At 50.1% G+C, this 16,647-nt stretch overlaps 2 protein-coding genes across 2 annotated transcripts; both read right to left on the minus strand.

The window, feature by feature from the left end:
* Positions 1-5,723: 5,723 nt before the first annotated feature.
* On the minus strand, positions 5,724-8,364 carry CUNH17orf49 (chromosome unknown C17orf49 homolog). Its single transcript, XM_007952314.2, has 6 exons — positions 8,344-8,364; positions 8,058-8,152; positions 7,176-7,277; positions 6,346-6,536; positions 6,033-6,137; positions 5,724-5,788 (listed from the first exon to the last, which is right to left on the minus strand). Exons 1-6 carry the CDS (start codon positions 8,362-8,364, stop codon positions 5,724-5,726), a joined length of 579 nt encoding a protein of 192 aa, XP_007950505.1.
* A 499-nt stretch (positions 8,365-8,863) lies between these two features.
* Positions 8,864-10,445, minus strand: RNASEK (ribonuclease K). Its single transcript, XM_007952316.1, has 3 exons — positions 10,308-10,445; positions 9,557-9,633; positions 8,864-9,005 (listed from the first exon to the last, which is right to left on the minus strand). The coding sequence occupies exons 1-3, from the start codon at positions 10,383-10,385 to the stop codon at positions 8,864-8,866; spliced, it is 297 nt and encodes a 98-aa protein (XP_007950507.1). The 5' UTR covers positions 10,386-10,445.
* Positions 10,446-16,647: the final 6,202 nt, after the last annotated feature.

The following is a 16,647-nucleotide window of genomic DNA, read 5'->3' on the forward strand; positions in this document are numbered from 1 at the left end:
AGTGGGGTCTCAGACAGCGGGAGGGTGTGCTTGTGAGTGGCAGGCTCGTCTAAAGGGTCCTGCAAAAAGGGGGACTCTGACTGGGCGGGGTAGGGAGGTGGCGGATATGATTTCTAGTTGGTTTCCTTCCATTGTCCTGCGACCGGAGCCAGCTGCTTCCCCTCGAGGAGGTGGGGAAAGCCCCGAGTGGGGGCCAAGAGACGCTCGGGAGACCTAGGCGTCTGGCCTCTCGCTCCCAATTTTCTTTTTGAATCCTTTTAGGGATCCAGAGAGACGTACTCAAAGGCCAGCCCTCCTCCCCCAGTCCAAGCTCTGTAGGGCCTCGGGTACCCGCCCGTCGGCCACGCTTTGAGGCTGGCGGGACGCCGGGGTCCAGCGCGGCAAGTCCGCAATGTCTGGCTCCTTCCACGAGGGGGCGGACGAGCACAAGTCTCGCCTTGCCAGATCGTCCCCACCGGTTGGGGGTACGCTGTAACTGGGGCGCAGGACCGGTGCGGTGCGGACAGCTGAAACCTTCGATCTCTCTCTCCCACTTTGGGCGGCTTCTTTTGCCCTTCTGTCTCCTGGGAGGGGAGAAGGTTGGGCGGAAGGAAGGCGAGTTAGGAGACAGAGGGTCCTTTTCCCCGCAATTGATTGGTACCTGGGGAAGGGGAAAGGTGAATCTGACTTCCCTGCTTCCCTCAGATTGGGGCAATGAGCTTAGTCTCCTGGCTCCTAGCCCTTTGGGGAATTCTCCGCTTCCCTGGTCTGGAAGGCAAAAGTCCTACCTGGGGTGAAAAACTGCCGGTTTGGCGGAGCAAGGGCAGTGGGTGGGGGAAGGAAGGGCAACTGAGTTCAGACCTTTCTTTTCTAATCAAGACAGAATTATTATCCAGGGGTCTTTAGAGGTACATTTTTTTGAAAGTTGGGGGGGGGGGCGGTTGGTAAACAGAGAGAAGGGAAAACAGGGAAGGTTTCCAGGAGGTGTAGAGAGGCCTGCTAACAGTACGGCGTACATTGGGATGGGCACCACCCTCATATTTTGTTTGAGCAGATCTTGGAGGACCAGGATTCATTTGGAAACTGGGAGCCAGAGCTAAATCCAGTTGCAAAGCTTGAACAATTTGGATTTGGGCTCAGGAGAGTATAGGTTGACCAGGAACCACTAACCATTGTCCATAGAGCTGCATGTCCGGGCCTGACCCCCCTCCCCCCGCCGTCCTTTAGATTTGAGAGTGTCCTTATGTGGGGTAAGGAGGTCTGGTGGCATATAGTGCCTAAGGCACTTGACTGTTAACCAGAAGGTTGGAGGTTCAAACCCACCAGATACGCCACAGAAGGAAGATGGGGCAATCTACTTCCGTAAAGATATACCGCCTCCGAAACCCAAAGGGTGTTGCTATGAGTCAGAATTGACTCGATGGCAGTGAGTTTGGTTTTATTTGGGGTAAAGAAGAGCTGAGAAACTGGGAATCAGGGACGTTTAAAGATTCAGGATGGTTAGATGGCTTTGGCATATGAAGGTTGCCTTGAGTAGTCTCTGCCCAGTTTGGAGGCAGAAGTTAGAGTAAGAGCTTCCCTTTGGTATCAGGATGGACTTGATACTGTTATCTGGTCAATTGTGGGGTGCTCACTTATAGGGGGTGTTGAGTTGGGTTTGTTTGTTATAAGCACTGGGGTTGCATTCAGACTTGAAGGCCTATGGTAATTTTGAGGCACAGGGCTCATTTTGAAGCTAGATTAGTTCTGGGGGTTCTAACATCTATAATTTGGGGGTTGTACCCATCTCTGTCATCTTGGAATATCAGGAGAGCCTGCTGGGTGTTCTTTAGGAAATGGATGAGGGTTTTATTTTGGAGATCGATGATCACTGGTTCATGTTGGCAATTAAGGTTCTTATCAGCCTGATTTAAAGTGGGGGGAGTTATTGATTTTGGGGTGGATCCTGCTTTGGGGTACAATATAAGTTTCAAGGCTCAGGTTAGGTTGTCAGGGTTATGAAATTCAATTTGGCATTTTTGATTAGCTTGAGGTGGCACATAATAGTAACCTGGGAGTAAATTTGAAGGCCTCTTATAATTGGGGGTGGTCTATCCTTGAGGGGATTAAAGCTTTACCTTTGAAAGTTGTGGAACATTTACTTGGAGGGGGCGCAATCCTGTATATGCATGGATAGCTAAGATGCCTTTTCCAGGGGGAAAAAATAAGGGGAGGTCCCCCAGGGTGGGAGACAGAAGTTTTAGGGTGCCCTTATTTTGGGGGTATTTTGCTGCTCTTTGGGTGCATTTGGTAAAGCTGAAGAGTAGAACATAAAGCGAGATTGATTTGGGGGCTCAGTCAATTTGAGGCATGATGCTGATTTGATGATGTCCTTTGCTTACAGGTCTCTCCAGATTATAGAAATCTCTTTAGTGAACCCCCATATAAGCCCAGTTTGGGGATGCAAGTTAGAACCCAGATTTGAAGAGAGAAGTTTGGAAAGGGAATACTATCTCCTCTTATTTTTATGTGTCTTGGCTAGATCTGAGGCAGAAAAGGTGGTTTCAGGCTTCTGAACCCCAATTTATTAAGGGCGCACACCTCGGTTTGGGGGAAGGTAGGAAAAATGGAGTGTCTCGTGGTTAAGTGGACACCCCTGACCAGAACAGTGCTATTGGAACTATAGCAAGGAGGGGTAAAGGTGGGGTACAAGGAGGTGATTTGTGAACCCTGATATTCTAGGATAAGAGCCCCAAACAGAAAGCAGACAGAGGACCCGGAGTGTGGGTAATATGGGGGTGGGGAGAAGGATTCCCAACCGGCAGCAGGGGCTAAAGGGTGAGCCAGGCCAGCTCTGCACGCCTGGGTCCCTGCTCTTTTCGGCTCTCCTCCCCTCTCTCCCTCCCACCGCCCACCCCCCCAACCCAAGGAAAAAAAACTGCCTGTGCAACAGCAATGGCAGATTCCAATCCTCCAAGCTTTTCCTAAACCACCACCGAGACCAGCCAGGGGGGAGGGGTAGGAAGGATCGGGCTTTCCTGCTTTCCTAAGACAGGGGCAATGAGCTTGACCTCCTGGCCCCTAACCCTTTGGGGAGTGCCCCTCGGTCTGGAAGCCAGGTGTCCTGGACCCTAGCCCCAGAGCGAGGGGGGGGGCCTGGAGAGACGGGGAGGAGGAAGGAGGGAGTGACTTCCAAAATTGGCATCTGGACAGAGCAGGGCTGGCGGGAGGCAGGCGAAAGGCGGAATTTTCCTGAAAAAACGGGGCTATCTGAGGACCCCAAATTTGGGGAACTAGTTCAGGACCGTCCTCCCAACATCCTAGATTTTTTTGGGATTTTTTGGGGGCTCCAGGACCTCTCTAGATGGGGTGAGGAATGTAGTGTTGGGGGAATCTGACTGGGGCATTGCAGCTGCCTCTCCCGCCGAGTTGGAGACGGATGGGCTGGGACGGGTTTGGGGGGGGTGTCCCCAATTTTGACTGGGAGTGGAGAAACCCCCTCCTGAGCTCTCTTGTGGGGGTCCCCCCTCCCTAGGGCACTCCCTACTCCCAGAGCCAGTCGAGAGGAAGGAGGCCAGCGATGCGACTGGGGTGGCTCCTTTCTCCTGCACCCCAAATGTGAGGGGTGCACCCCAAATTTTTCTCCCTTCAAAAATAGGGGACCAGGATCTCAGGGGAGAGTAGCTGAGGTAAGTGGGGAGGACAGTGTCCCCTGTTTTCAGGAGAGACGTGGCGGTTGGGGGGGAGGTTTGGAGGTGCGTGCTGGGGTGGGGTTGGGCTTTGTGAGTCTTGGAACTGGGGGGATGATTAGAGAGACTTTCTCTTATGCCCCTAAGGTGCAGTTCATCAGATGGAACCAAAGGCTGAGACCAGAGGGCCCCCCAACATCTCCCAGCTGTTAATATAGTGTTTGATTTCTGTTTCACCCCCACAAAAGGCTCTGCCGAGGATAGGAGCTGGGGGCAACTTCTCAGTTTGGGGGTTTCAGAGGTTGGAGTGAGGGGCAGGAAGCCTTGGCAGGATTTGGTGTAGGACATTTGGGGGTTTTGGGGGAAGGCGTCTGGCATTCTTCAGGGCCTAAAAGGACTGCTTACACACACCATCTTAGAGCTTTTTGATTGCTAAGAGTTTTGGGGGGTGTGTCGGAGAGGGGTGGTAAAGGGTGGGATGGGAGGTTGGAGGATAACTTTTGGTTCTTAGAGGGTACTCCTTTGATTTGCAGAGGGGATTTTGGTCCTTAGATTTTGCTTTCTGGGGGGTGCTTTGAAAAGAATCAAGTCCTGGACAGGGGGAAAGAGCTGAGGGAAGGCCCAGGGTGGGGGTGGGGAGAGGCATGTTTGTCGCAGCTTAAACGTGGCTCTCTGGGGTGGGCCCGCCCGCCTGGGCCTGGTGGATGGGCTGATGGGGGCTATTGCGGGGGTGGGTGCTGGGTCCTGAGGGGGCACTGGGGGGTGGAGCCAGCACTGGGGGTTGAAGACCTGACCCCTAGGTCCAGGTGACCCTCTTCCTGGGCCCTGCTGCTCCCCTTTCCTTCTGGCCTCCATTTCCTGCTTTTGGCCTCCATCTTGTGGCAGGCCCAGGGCCCAGGGTGACTTCCGGCCCCCCTCTCCCAATCATGTTCCGGCCCCACCACCTCTGGACTGCCAGCTCCCAACCCTGCCGTCCTTGGCCCTCTGTCTCTCCTTGCTTTTCTCCTGGGTTCTGACCCAGGGAGGGGAGAAATGGCCACAGGAAGCTTGGGTCTCTGCTCTTGCTGAGTTGGAAGCAGTTCGTTGGTTCCCTACAGTCATTCTCTAGCTCCTCTGCCTCTAATCCCAACCTAGGGACCCCCCCCCGAGGTTGAGTCCCTACAGAGGGATGATGGCTTCAGTCCTAGGACACTGTGAGCTCATGCCCTAGGCCCCTCTCCCTCCAGTTGCCTGCTCAGCTCCTCTCCCTGGTTTCTTGTTTTCCCCAACTTTTCTTGGGCCATGTTTGCCTTTGAAGTCTTCTCTGTCTCCCTGCTCTTGGTGGTTGTGGTGGGGAAGAGGTCTTCACAGCACCCTCCTGTCTTCCCTTCCTCTCAACCCACCCTAGTCCTGCTCCCGCCCCAGCAGCACACTGTGGTTTGTACGGCACTGTGGCCACGTCCAAACCACACTGTGGTGTTAGAGCGAGGGTGGGGGAGGCACCGCTGAGGACTGGCCTTGGAGGCATCCCTGGAGACTCGCCACAAAACACATCTGGGGCCTGTGACAAACTCCTTGCCGGGGCTGGGGTGGGTGGGCAGGAGATGTGACGGCACTGCAAACAGCCCCTCCAAAATTCCCAGGGTAGTTTCAGGACTTGGACTGCCAGAGACCCTGGGAGTAAGTTCTACATCCAGAGAACCTGAAGTGCAGGCTTTGTTGCCCACCCCAGCCCCTCTGGCTCTAGCAGCACAGAAATATTGGCACCAGGAAGAGAGTCTACCAATATTGGCTGTGCTGCTTCAGGCAGGGTGGCACGCGCTGCCCAGGAGGGGCTGAGCCCCTGAGGACTAAGGAGAGCAGACAGAACTCCAATAATAAGTCACCAAGCTGAGAGGGAAGTCTTTATTGTATTCTGTATAAAAATGTCCATCAGGTAGAGGTCAAAGGACTTGGGAGCAGATGCCTCTACAGGGTCAGCAAGGTGGACCTTCCCAGCCCCAGCCACCTTTTGACCTTGTCCTGTGCAGGCCTCCAGATGAGTTCCGGATAATCTACGTCCAGGGAGAACAGTGAGAGGGGTCAGAGGTGGAAGGCTCAGTGGGAGAGGAGAGGAGGATCAGCAGAGGTCATGAGAAGGCCAGAATCCAGGGTCAGGCTGTCTGGAACAGGAAGTAAAATTGGCAGAGATGGAGCGAGCCCCAGATATGCATCCAAGAAAACTCCTAACCTCACCCAAGCACCCCACTCCTGACTGACCCAATCCCCTGCACCACGGAGAAGAAAGCACCTTCCTTTCCAAAGCCCCTGTACGAGAGAGGGGTTCCAGCCGAGACCCACCCTGCCAGCGAGGTGAACACTTCTCCCCCTCCCCTTCTGTTGGTGTGGGGGGAGGACAACGCCTACCCTGGTCAAAGTTGAGCTTCTTGGCTGGAGGAGTTTCTCCTAGCCCTTCAATATCCACTAGGTCACTGTTGGCGTCCGAGTCGTTCAGAGCACTGAGTGTCACATCTGGGAGGGGGGGCATAAACTAGGTTCTAGCTTCCTCTGGCTGCCCCTCAGCTTCCCAAGGCTTCATGCACCCCCACCCCCAGTTCCTCTCTGGGAAACACCACCGGGAGAGGAAGAGAGACTTGTCCTTCTCTGACCCAGGCTCAATTCTCTCACTGAACCTCAGCTGGGATCTTTAACCCCTAGGCAGCAACTCCACAGCCCTCACCAGCCTTCTGCTTCTTTATGGGGGGACCCCCAGCCTCAGGGACAATGGAGCTGCTGGGTGGAGGGGCTGCTGGAGGAGGCGACAGAACACCAGACACCACCTTCTTGGGCCCTTTCTTGGGTGACTCAGCTGGAAGGGGGATGCCAGAGTCTTCATATACCTTGCGTTTCACGGTGGCCTTTATCTGAGCCCTAAGAGAAGAGAGAGGAAGGTGTCATCTGAGCGGCTGAAGGAAAGGGGAGGAGGGGAAGGGGTAATGGGTCACTCTGAAAGAATTCTGGGGAGTCCCTTCCTAAAAATCTAGGGCAGGGCCCCAACCTTTGGTAAGGTTTTCATTTCCTGAAGTGTTGAACACAGGGCAGATGGAGTGTGAAGAGTGAAGTCCCTGAACTGAGCACTGCGAAAGGTCCATCACCTAACTGTCTTCGGAGAGAAGTGTGGATGTGGAAGGTTACCAGGTAAGCCTTGGTGATCTACAGGTGAACTGAGAATTACTACTGGATCCTGATCAACTGGTTCAGAATCACAGTATTATTCCTGGAACGCTGTAGTAGTCTCAAAAGATCTATATAGATAACCAGGGAACCTCTATTATCAATTTCAATAACTGGGCATCTCAGGCAACCTAAAATTAAGTTCTTGGAAGGCTCTGATTACCATAATATTGTGATAATTCTTGTGTTGTTTCAGTCCTCCAGGGGATGCTAACAAAACTAGCAACAAAGTAGGAAAGGTGTTGAGCTGGGAGGGCATTCTGAGGAGGATGGAATAATGGGTTCAGTGGAAGCAAGCTGCCCGCCCCCCTTTCTCTGACAGCCACCCTCCCTCACACTGTCCGTTCCTTGATGACACAGCTGATGTGATTAAGTTCGTCCCCAAATCGCTTCACAGCAGCCCTCAGCATCTCTATTTCCGTCTCCGTCCACTTCGCACTGTCAGAGGGGAGAGGGGGGACAGCAAAAGAGGGAGGAGGCGGGGTGTGGAGCCAGCCCACAGCTATGCAGTCCCCAGCCAACCAGGCCCCCCTCCAATTTCTGGGGCCCTCCCATGTGTCATAAAGAGCGCCTGTAAAAATCTCTGAGGGCCTTGTGGGAACCCCATGACCCTCAACCACAAGATATCCCAAACCACACGTTCTCTCTCCTGCATCAACCTGCTGCTGTGTAAAGCCCCCTGAAACGAGTTCAACGAGTAACAGGAAGAACCCCTGAACAGAGTCCGCAGCAGTCTGAGTAACTCCACGTGGAGTGGTGGATGGTGGTGGTGGTCTGTGATCTGCTGGGACGAAGTAGGATAGAACTGTGAAATACGAGTCCCGGTGATGCGCCTTAGTCTGTATTTTCACCTGTCATTAATTCAACAATCATTTATTGACATCTACCCTGCGCTGAAAGAGTTTTGGTAGCGCAGCGGCTAAAGCACTCGGTTGCTAACCAAAAAGTAGGAAGTTCGGACCCAGCAGCTGCTCCGCGGGCGAAAGATGAGGCAGTCAGCTTCCGTAAAAATTTACCACCTTGGAAAACTTACGTGGCAGCTCTACTCGTTATGAGTCGGAATGGACTTTATGGCAGTGGGTGGTGGTGGTGGGATTCTGCTCTGTGCCAGGCACAAAAAGAAAATACTATCTGTCCCTGCCCTAGAGCGTGTCCATGTCTGTGATTGAGTCCAAGCGTCCTCGCTTCGTGTCCAAGTCCCAGCCCGGGCTCACGTACCCCGCGGGAGAAGAGTCGGCTACGGGATGCAGCTGCATCGTCAGCTCCCCGAGCTTCGTGAAGGCGGCGCCCGCCGCAGAGAAGATCTCTCCGACCTGGGGGCGGGGCAGCATTACTGGGGGCCGGCGCACACCCTCCGCACTGTCCCGCCCGAAGCCCCTAGCCCCAGCCTAGGCTCGGCTCCCGCCAGCCCGGCACCCCGCCCAGGGCCGATAGCCGGAAGCCAAATGGGGGGGGCCCGCCCTCCCGCGGCCGCCAGGGAGCGCTGTCGCGAGGGAGGCCGAACCTTGGTGGATGCTGACGTCATGGCCCCCGGAGACGCTGCCGCCGCCGCTGCCACGCGAGCCAGGACCGCGAAAAGCCCGGCGATCTCTCCGTTCCGGCCCCCGCGCAGGAAGTTCCGCCCCACCCCGCCACTGATTGGCTCTAAGTCGGCGGCTAATCGCCTCATCAGCAGCTTAGGCAGTTTCCGTGCCCACAAGGAAGAGGAGGAGGAAGACACACCTCGCTTCCGGGTCCTGCTTCCCTCCGCCGCCGCCGAGGGGCTCAGATCTCCTTAGAGGCTGGTTTCCAGTCTCACGCCCGCTCCCTTACACAAGCACCGACACAACGCTTTAGAGAGCAGTTTCTCTTTATTGTGGTACAGGACTAAGGGAGGGGGCCGGGCGCGAGAGTGAAGAACAAGGGGTTCTTCCCTCGCTAGAGAAACCGAGTCCTGCAGAGGGTGCCAGATGGGTGGGACACGACGTGCAGAGGCAAAGTCTTTAAACAGCGGAGAGGTCTTGAAGGGGGAATGTGACCGTGCCCTAGCGCACCATGTATTCCTTGCGTTTATTGAGCCGAACTTGGCAGAAAGAGAAACCTCCCAGGAGGAGGTAAAGACCCGCGGCGATGAAACAGTTGTAGCTGACTTGCTCGTAAAGGTCGTATATTTTTTGGGGGCCATTCCTGGTGGTGGGAATTAGGCAGAGAAATGTCAGAAATATTAACAGCAGACATTTACTTAGCACTTAACTATGCGCCAGGTATCGTTAAGTGCATTAACGTTTATTACTCATTTTCCACAACTCTGTGGAGTTATAGCACCCATCTTGCAGAGGTGGACCGAGGCACAGAGAAGTCAGGTGAAGTACCTTAAGAAGCCACACCTTCACTGGTGGGTTTAGGAGTGCTTGAGGTCTGACTTCCAAGACTGCCCCCAATTTTAATCTAAAGAGAGCAGCTCTCTGCTCCCTATAGCCTCGGGGTCGCCAAGTGTCCCCAAAACCAAACCCACTGCCGTGAAGTCAATTCTGACTCATAGCGACCCCCGTTGGCTTTCTCAGGCGATAAATCTTGGCTGGTAGGTTTGAACCACCAACCTTCTGGTTAGCAGTCAAATGCATTAAGCACTGTATTATCAGAGCTCCTCCGCCAAGTGTCCAGTTTCCCAAAATTCCCCGCCCATATTTCTGACCACAGGCTCAGCCACCTCCCACCTGCTTTACCCAATTACTTACTCAAAATCTTTCTCTGTGAAGGGAACATCCTCAATAAGGACGGCAGAATGGACATTGAAAAAGATTCCGAGCATTATCTGAAGAAAAATAAATGGGTTAGTCGTAGAACTCAGACACCTGACCTCCAGGTCACTTCCCTAAGTCCCTCCCACTTCTGATATGTTGCCATAACACCGGGGCCTGGGAATAACCAGAACGAACCAGGAGTTTTGGCTGCTGGATGTAGATTCAGCCACCTGGAATAGCGTGTGAGGCCGTGACTTTGAAATGAGTGCCTAGGGCAAGGGCAGGAGTAGTGAGTAACCCATTTTTCCCAGGAACTTGGGTTATTTTCCTTCCCAAGACCATCATTATCACGGGACAGGGCGGAAGGGAAGAGGGGGAAACCCGCACTTCTTCACATGATTATAGCCCCAAGGCATGAGGGTAGATAGGGAAACTAGGCCCCAGTTAACTCATTTCAGCTCCCTCCACTCAGTTTAAGCATCTCCCTGGAGTCCAGCTCTTTTTCCTCTTTGTGGGGTCCCCACATTTACCAGCATCGGCTCCCATTTCACGTTCCAGCACCCCTACCCCCCCCCGCAGTTCCTCATTTCTCAATCGCAGTTCTGCCTCTTTCTCCAGAGCTGTTAATAAGCCAGCCCCTCCAGCCGGCCCCTACTTTCTAAGCCCCTTAGTCTCCTTTCCTCCCAGCTCTCCAACCCAGGAGCTCCTCAGGCCCTCCCGGGTTCTCGCCCGGCAGTGCCCTCACCAACATGATCACTCCCCAGACACTGAGGACGATGCCACAGGCAGCCAGTTTGGGCCCGCAGCACAGGAGCGACGCCATGAAGAAGGGAGTCGGGGCTCCGCTAGATATGGGCCTAATAAAAAGGCGGTGGGAGAAAGCTTAGGACGCTCGGAGCAAACCAAGCCAGCGAGACTTAGGGGCTCGCGCCGCGGAGGACTGAGCCGGGAGGGCGGCCAGGGGGCGTGGCCTCAGGACCAGACCACCTCTGGGGGGGGGCAGCGGGCGGAGAACGCTGGGTGACTCGGAGTCTACTCGGACATTGGCTGAGAAGTCAGTGTCTGAAACTACAGAAGACCATCTGGAGGTCTTTCTTGATCTATGTTGCTGGAGCGTGACTGTCGGAGGTGCGAGGACCTTCAGCTTCTTGGGTTCCCCCCTCTGCGAGTGGCAATGGAAGGAACCGATGTATCACGTGACCTGATTTGACTGGTCACGTGACCACGAACTAGCCGTAACCAGGCCTCGGAAACGGTACGGCTTTGGCGAGCTGTTGGTAACCTGGCTGTTAGCAATGAGGGGCTGGCATTATCTGGTTTTTCCTTCAGGTTACTTAGTCTGAGGTGGTCTCCTGTGATGGGGCAATGGTAAGTGAAATACAGAGATTTACACCGGGAGGGGCACTTCCGTCATCTTTCTACTCACTCTTCCCTTATGGATACTCCGACACAGTGAAAGTGCGCTGGAGCCCCTTCTGGAAGCCAGGTGTGCTGTGGTAGCCAGAACGCTTTAAAATTGGTGAAGGTTATCAGAATTGGCACTGGAAATGCTTCTTTTAAGTAAAATTTTGTTACTTATACTTGGAATTCTGTATGAGTCTGGATACCAAACCTAGAAAAAATACGGGAGCTAGGCGTCGTCCCAGGAGAGCAGACTAGATGAACAAGTGAAGGCGAGCAACCCTGCTAAATGTACTGAAGAAATGAAACGTCTTTCAGTTATCATCCAGTTGGTTCTGACTCATGGCTACTTAATGTGTTACAGGGTAAACTGAGACGAGAAGCAGATCACCAGGCCTTTCTTCGAGGCACCTCCGTGTATTTATCAGGACTGCTTGACTTCACAACTTGTTCATCTAGTTTGCACGCGTTTGTGCCACCCAGGGACTCTTGGAGAAATTTATAATAAACAAAAAGTCCCTTTGCTTCCTTCTGCAAACTTAGGAAATTTATTATAGATCCTTTGACTAAAGGAGAGCACAAAATTTTTAAAAAGTATGAATAGTTCACTCCTTTCTCTCTCTCTCTCTCTCACACACACACACACATTGTATACTTCCCTGGTGAGACACAGATTTGCAGTAACTTTTCCAGGAAATAAAGATATTCGAAGGACACAATTTTGCACTGATTTCATGAGGACTGTGATCGCAGCATAACTGAGAGGGGTCATTCTGATCCTGAGGTTCCAGAAATGGACAAATAACTGTCAGTGGCTAGAATCATTTTGTAGCATTTTCCCACTTATTTTGTGCAGGTTATTCTTTTTTAAAATTGTGATCTGGGTGAAAGTTTACAGAGCAAATTCATTTTCCCTACAGCAGTTCATACACATTTTGTTTCATGACACTGATTACAACCCTCATAATGTAACAGCTCTCTTCCCACCTCCTCCCTGTGGTAACCTTCTTCCTGTGTCCTTCTTTCCTATGCATTCCTGCCCTCTGAGCTATCTCCCTGTGCAAACTGTGCAGGTTATTCTTAAAGGAGTTGTGCAAGAGAACGTGGAACCTGGGAAACATATGGAGATCCCAGGGTACTAAAGGGCAAGGAAGTGGCCTCGAAACAAGAATTTCATATTTCTTTTGTTTGGGACTGCCTGTTTAGGGAAGGAAGCCTGTTTGGTTGAAGGTTTTTATTCTGCCTTAGAAACACCATTCTTTTATTATTGTAAATATATATGTAACAGAACGTTTGCCATTTTAACATTTTTCACATGTACAGTTTAGTGACATCAGCTACATTAATCATGTTTTGCAACCATCACCAGTATCTGTTGCTAAATTTCCATTATTATAAACAGAAACTCAATGCTTCCTAAATAATGACTCCTTTCTTCTTGTAAATTTTGGTTGTTGTTGTTGTTAGGTGCCGTCAAGTCATTTCCGACTCATAGCGACCCCGTGCACAGCAGGACGAAACATTGCCCAGTCCTGTGCCAGCTCCATGATCCCTGCTATACCTGAGCCCATCATTACAGCCACCATGTCAGTCCATCTCATTGAAGGCCTCCCCCTCTTTCGTCTACCCTCCACCCTACCAAGCATGACATCCTTCTCCAAGGAATGGTCTCTTCTGACAACATGACCAAAATAGGTGAGACGAAATCTGGCCATTCTCGCTTCCAGGGAGCATTTTGGGTGCACTTCCTCCAGGACAGATCTGTTAGTTCTTTTAGCAGTCCATGGTACTTTCAACATTCTTCGCCAGCACCACAACTCAAAAGCATCAACTCTTCTTCGGTCTTCCTTATTCATTGTCCAGCTCTCACATGCATACGAGGCAATTGGAAATATCATGGCTTGTGTCAGGCGCACCTTAGTCCTCAAGGAGATATCCTTGCTCCTTGGCACTTGAAACAGTTCCTTCGCGATTGACTTTCCCAATACTACATGTCGTCTAATGTCCTGACTGCTGCTTCCATTGGCATCAATTGTAGAACCAAGCAACGTGAATTCCCTGGCATGCCCTGGTAACTACTAATGAACTTTGGTCTCTATACATTTTCCTGTTCTAGCTATTTCATATGAGTGAGATTATACAATATTTGTCCTTTTGTGACTTGACTATACTCAGCATAATGTTTTCAAGATTCATCCGTATTGTAGCATGTGTCAGGACTTCATTTCTCTTTATGGCTGAGTAATATTCCATTGAATGAATGTACCATATTTTCTTTTTATCCATTTGTCTGTTGATGGACATTTGGATTGTTTCTAGGAACACCATTCTTATTTAGGGACTTTTCAGGTACATGTGTGAATAGGAAGAACAGGGTGGAGGGAAAGTTGCCAAGGAACTAAGCCAGGATTTTGTAAGTTGGCTGCTGTTGCTACGTGCTGTCAAGTCAGTTTTGACTCATAGTAGACCCTATGCACAACAGACCGAAAAACTGCCCGATCCTGTGCCATCCTCATGATCTTTGCCATGCTTGAGGCCATCACCACAGCCACTGGGTCGGTCCGTTTTGTTAAGGGTCTTCCCCTTTTTTGCTGACCCTTTTCTTTACCCAGCATGATATCCTTCTGACAACATGACTAAAGCACGAGATATGAACTCTGGCCATTCTTACTTCTAAGGAGCATTCTGGCTGTCCTTCCTCCAAGACCGATTTGTTCGTTCTAGCAATCCATGGTACATTCAGTGTTCTTCACCAACACCACAATTCAGATGCATCAGTTTTGTTCCTTATTCATTGTCCATCTCTCACATGCATAAGAGGCTATTGAAAATATGGCTTGGGTCAGGTGCATCTTACTCTTCTTTGCTATTAAACACTTTAAAGAGGTCTTTTGCAGCAGATTTGCCCAGTGTAATAAGTTGTCTGAGTTTTTGACTGCTGCTTTCATGGAAGTTGATTGTGGATCCAAGTAAAATGAAATCTTTGACAACTTCATTAATTTTTCCATTTATCATAATGTTGCTTATTGGTCCAGTTGTGAGGATATTTGCTTTATTTATGTTGAGGTGTAATCCACATTGAGGGCTGTAGTCTTTGGTCTTCATTAGTAAGTTTTTCAAATCTTCTTTACTTTCAGCAAGGAAGGGCATGTCATCTGCATATCATAGGCTGTTTATGAGTCTTCTTTCAGTCCTGATGTTGCATTCTACTTGACATAATCCAGCTTTTCAGACTATTTGCTCAGCATACAGATTGAATAAGTATGGTGAAAGGATACAATCTGATACACACTTTTACTGATTTGAAACCATGCAGTATTCCCTTGTTCTGTTCAAATGACTGTCTCTTGGTCTATGTACAGGTTCCTTATGAGCACAATTAAATATTCTGGAATTCCCATTCTTCCCAGTGTTATCCATAATTTGTTATGATTCACACAGTTGAATGCCTTTGCATCGTCAGTAAAACACAGGTAAACATCTTTGATATTAACAATGGTGTTCATAAGGTGGCTACCAGGCATGATGTCAATTAGTATAATGAAATGTGTGCAAGGATCTGGAGTTAGAAAACCAAGGGAAGAACATACTCGGCATTTCTCAAGCTGAAAGAACTGAAGAAAAAGTTCAAGCCTTGAGTTGCAATATTGAAAGATTCTTTGGGCAAAATATTGAATGATGCACGAATCATCAAAAGAAGATGGAAGGAGTATACAGAATCACTGTACCAGGAAGAATTGGTCAATGTTCATCCATTTCAGGAGGTAGCATATGATCAAGAACCAGTGGTATTGAAGGAAGAAGTCGAAGGTGCACTGAAGGAATTGGTGAAGAACAGGGCTCCAGGAATGGATGGAATACTCATTGAGATGTTTCAGCAAACAGATGCCATGCTGGAGGTACTCACTCGTCTGTGCCAAGAAATCTGGTAGACAGCTACCTGGCCAACTGACTGGAAGAGATCAATATTTGTACCCATTCCAAAGAGAGGTGATCCCAGAGAATGTGGAAATCATTGAACAATATTACTAATATCACACACAAGTAAATCTTACTGAAGATAATTCAAAAAAGGTTGCAGCAGTTTATTGACAGAAAACTTCCAGAAATGCAAGCTGGATTCAGAAGAGGACATGGAATGAGGAATATTATTGCTGATGTCAGATGGCTCTTGGCCAAAAGCAAAGAATACCAGAAAGATGTTTACTTGTGCTTTACTGACTATGCAAAAGCATTTGATAGTGTGGATCATAACAAATTATGGGTAACATTGCAAAGAGTGGGAATTCCAGAATACTTCATCGTGCTCATGAGGAACCCGTACATACAAAGACCAGGAGGCTGTCATTGGAACAGAACAAGGGGATATTGCATGGTTTAAAATCAGGAAGGGAGTGCGTCAGGGTTGTATCCTTTCACCATACTATTCAATTTGTATGCTGAGCAAATAATCCGAGAAGCTGGACTATATGGAAAACATGGCATCAGGATTGGAGGAAGACTCATAAACAACCTGCGATATGTAGACCCCAAAGCTTTGCTTGCTGAAAGTGAGGATGGCTTGAAGCACTTACTGATAAAGATTAAAGACTACAGTCTGCAGTATGGATTACATCTGTGGTAGTTCAGTTTGTGTGTCAACTTGGCTGGGCCTGGTTGAGTGGCTGGGCAGCTGGATGTAGTATTCCCATGATGAGACTGATAATCAACTCCATGGTGGAATCTACTGTGAGCAGCTGAGTAGCTGCCTTAGGGAATGTGTTCTGCTTCCTGTATTTAAGCAGAAGCCTTGGGAAATGGTCTCTAGCCTATGGCATGCTTGGACCCTGCATGTAGCCCTGTCATTGCTCAGCAGCCTGCTATGCTCTGCTGACCTTGGGACTACAGTGGACTTAAGTTAATGGCCTGCTGTGTGGTTTGGTAACATCGGGACTGTGCCTTTTTACTTGTCAACCTTGGGGCTTCTCAGCCTCAGCAGCCAGCAGCTGTCTGAAGAAAAGCCTCTAGCTCCAGTGGGCCGGGAGCAGTAGGCAGAGCTGGACCCCAAGATTGAGGGGCTTTGACCCAGCCCCTAGAGCCTGGCATTTTGAACTTGGACTTAAAGCCTCCAAATTGTAAGAATAAACTCCTGTTTGTTAAGGCCATCCCATTTGTGGTGTATTTCTTGTCAGAGCAGCACTAGGTAACCAGGACAACATCTCAACATAAAGAAAACAAAAATCCTCACAACTGGACCTGTGAGCAGCATCATGATAAAAGGAGAAAAGATTGAAGTTGTCAAAGATTTCATATTACTTGGTTCTACAATCAACACCAATGGAAGCAGCAGTCAAGATATCAGATAACATATTGCACTGGGCACATCTGCTGCAAAAGATCTCTTTAAAATGCTGAAGAGCAAAGATGTTTTTTTGAAGACTAAGGTGCGCCCAAGCCATGGTATTTTCAGTCACCTCGTGCATGTGAGAGTATGGTGCTGGTGAAAAAATAATGAAAGTACCATGGACTGCCCAAAAGAACGAACAAATTTGCCCAGGAAGAAGTGCTGCTGGAATGCTCCTTGGAAGTGAGACTGGCCAGACTTCATCTCACCTAATTTGGTCATGTTGTCAGAAGGGACCATTCCTTGGAGAAGGATGTCATGTTTGGTAAAGTGGAGGGTCAATGAAAAAGAGGAAGGCCCT

The sequence above is a fragment of the Orycteropus afer genome, unplaced genomic scaffold (genome assembly GCF_000298275.1).
Source record: "Orycteropus afer afer isolate SDZICR_OR568_19922 unplaced genomic scaffold, OryAfe1.0 scaffold00330, whole genome shotgun sequence".
NCBI lineage: Eukaryota > Metazoa > Chordata > Mammalia > Tubulidentata > Orycteropodidae > Orycteropus > Orycteropus afer.

Bases quoted from the DNA above. Each gene is read 5' to 3' on its own strand.
- CUNH17orf49 (XM_007952314.2), bottom strand. From the start codon at position 8,364: ATGACGTCAGCATCCACCAAG. The intron at 6,537-7,175 runs GTGAGGGAGGGT...CTCTTCTCTTAG, and splicing joins GTCATCAAGGAACGGACAGT to GGCTCAGATAAAGGCCACCG. The intron at 5,789-6,032 runs GTAGGCGTTGTC...TTCCTGTTCCAG, and splicing joins GAAGCTCAACTTTGACCAGG to ACAGCCTGACCCTGGATTCT.
- RNASEK (XM_007952316.1), bottom strand. From the start codon at position 10,385: ATGGCGTCGCTCCTGTGCTGCGGGCCCAAACTGGCTGCCTGTGGCATC. The intron at 9,634-10,307 runs GTGAGGGCACTG...ATTTTTCTTCAG, and splicing joins TCTGGGGAGTGATCATGTTG to ATAATGCTCGGAATCTTTTT. The intron at 9,006-9,556 runs GTAAGTAATTGG...TCCCACCACCAG, and splicing joins TTCACAGAGAAAGATTTTGA to GAATGGCCCCCAAAAAATAT.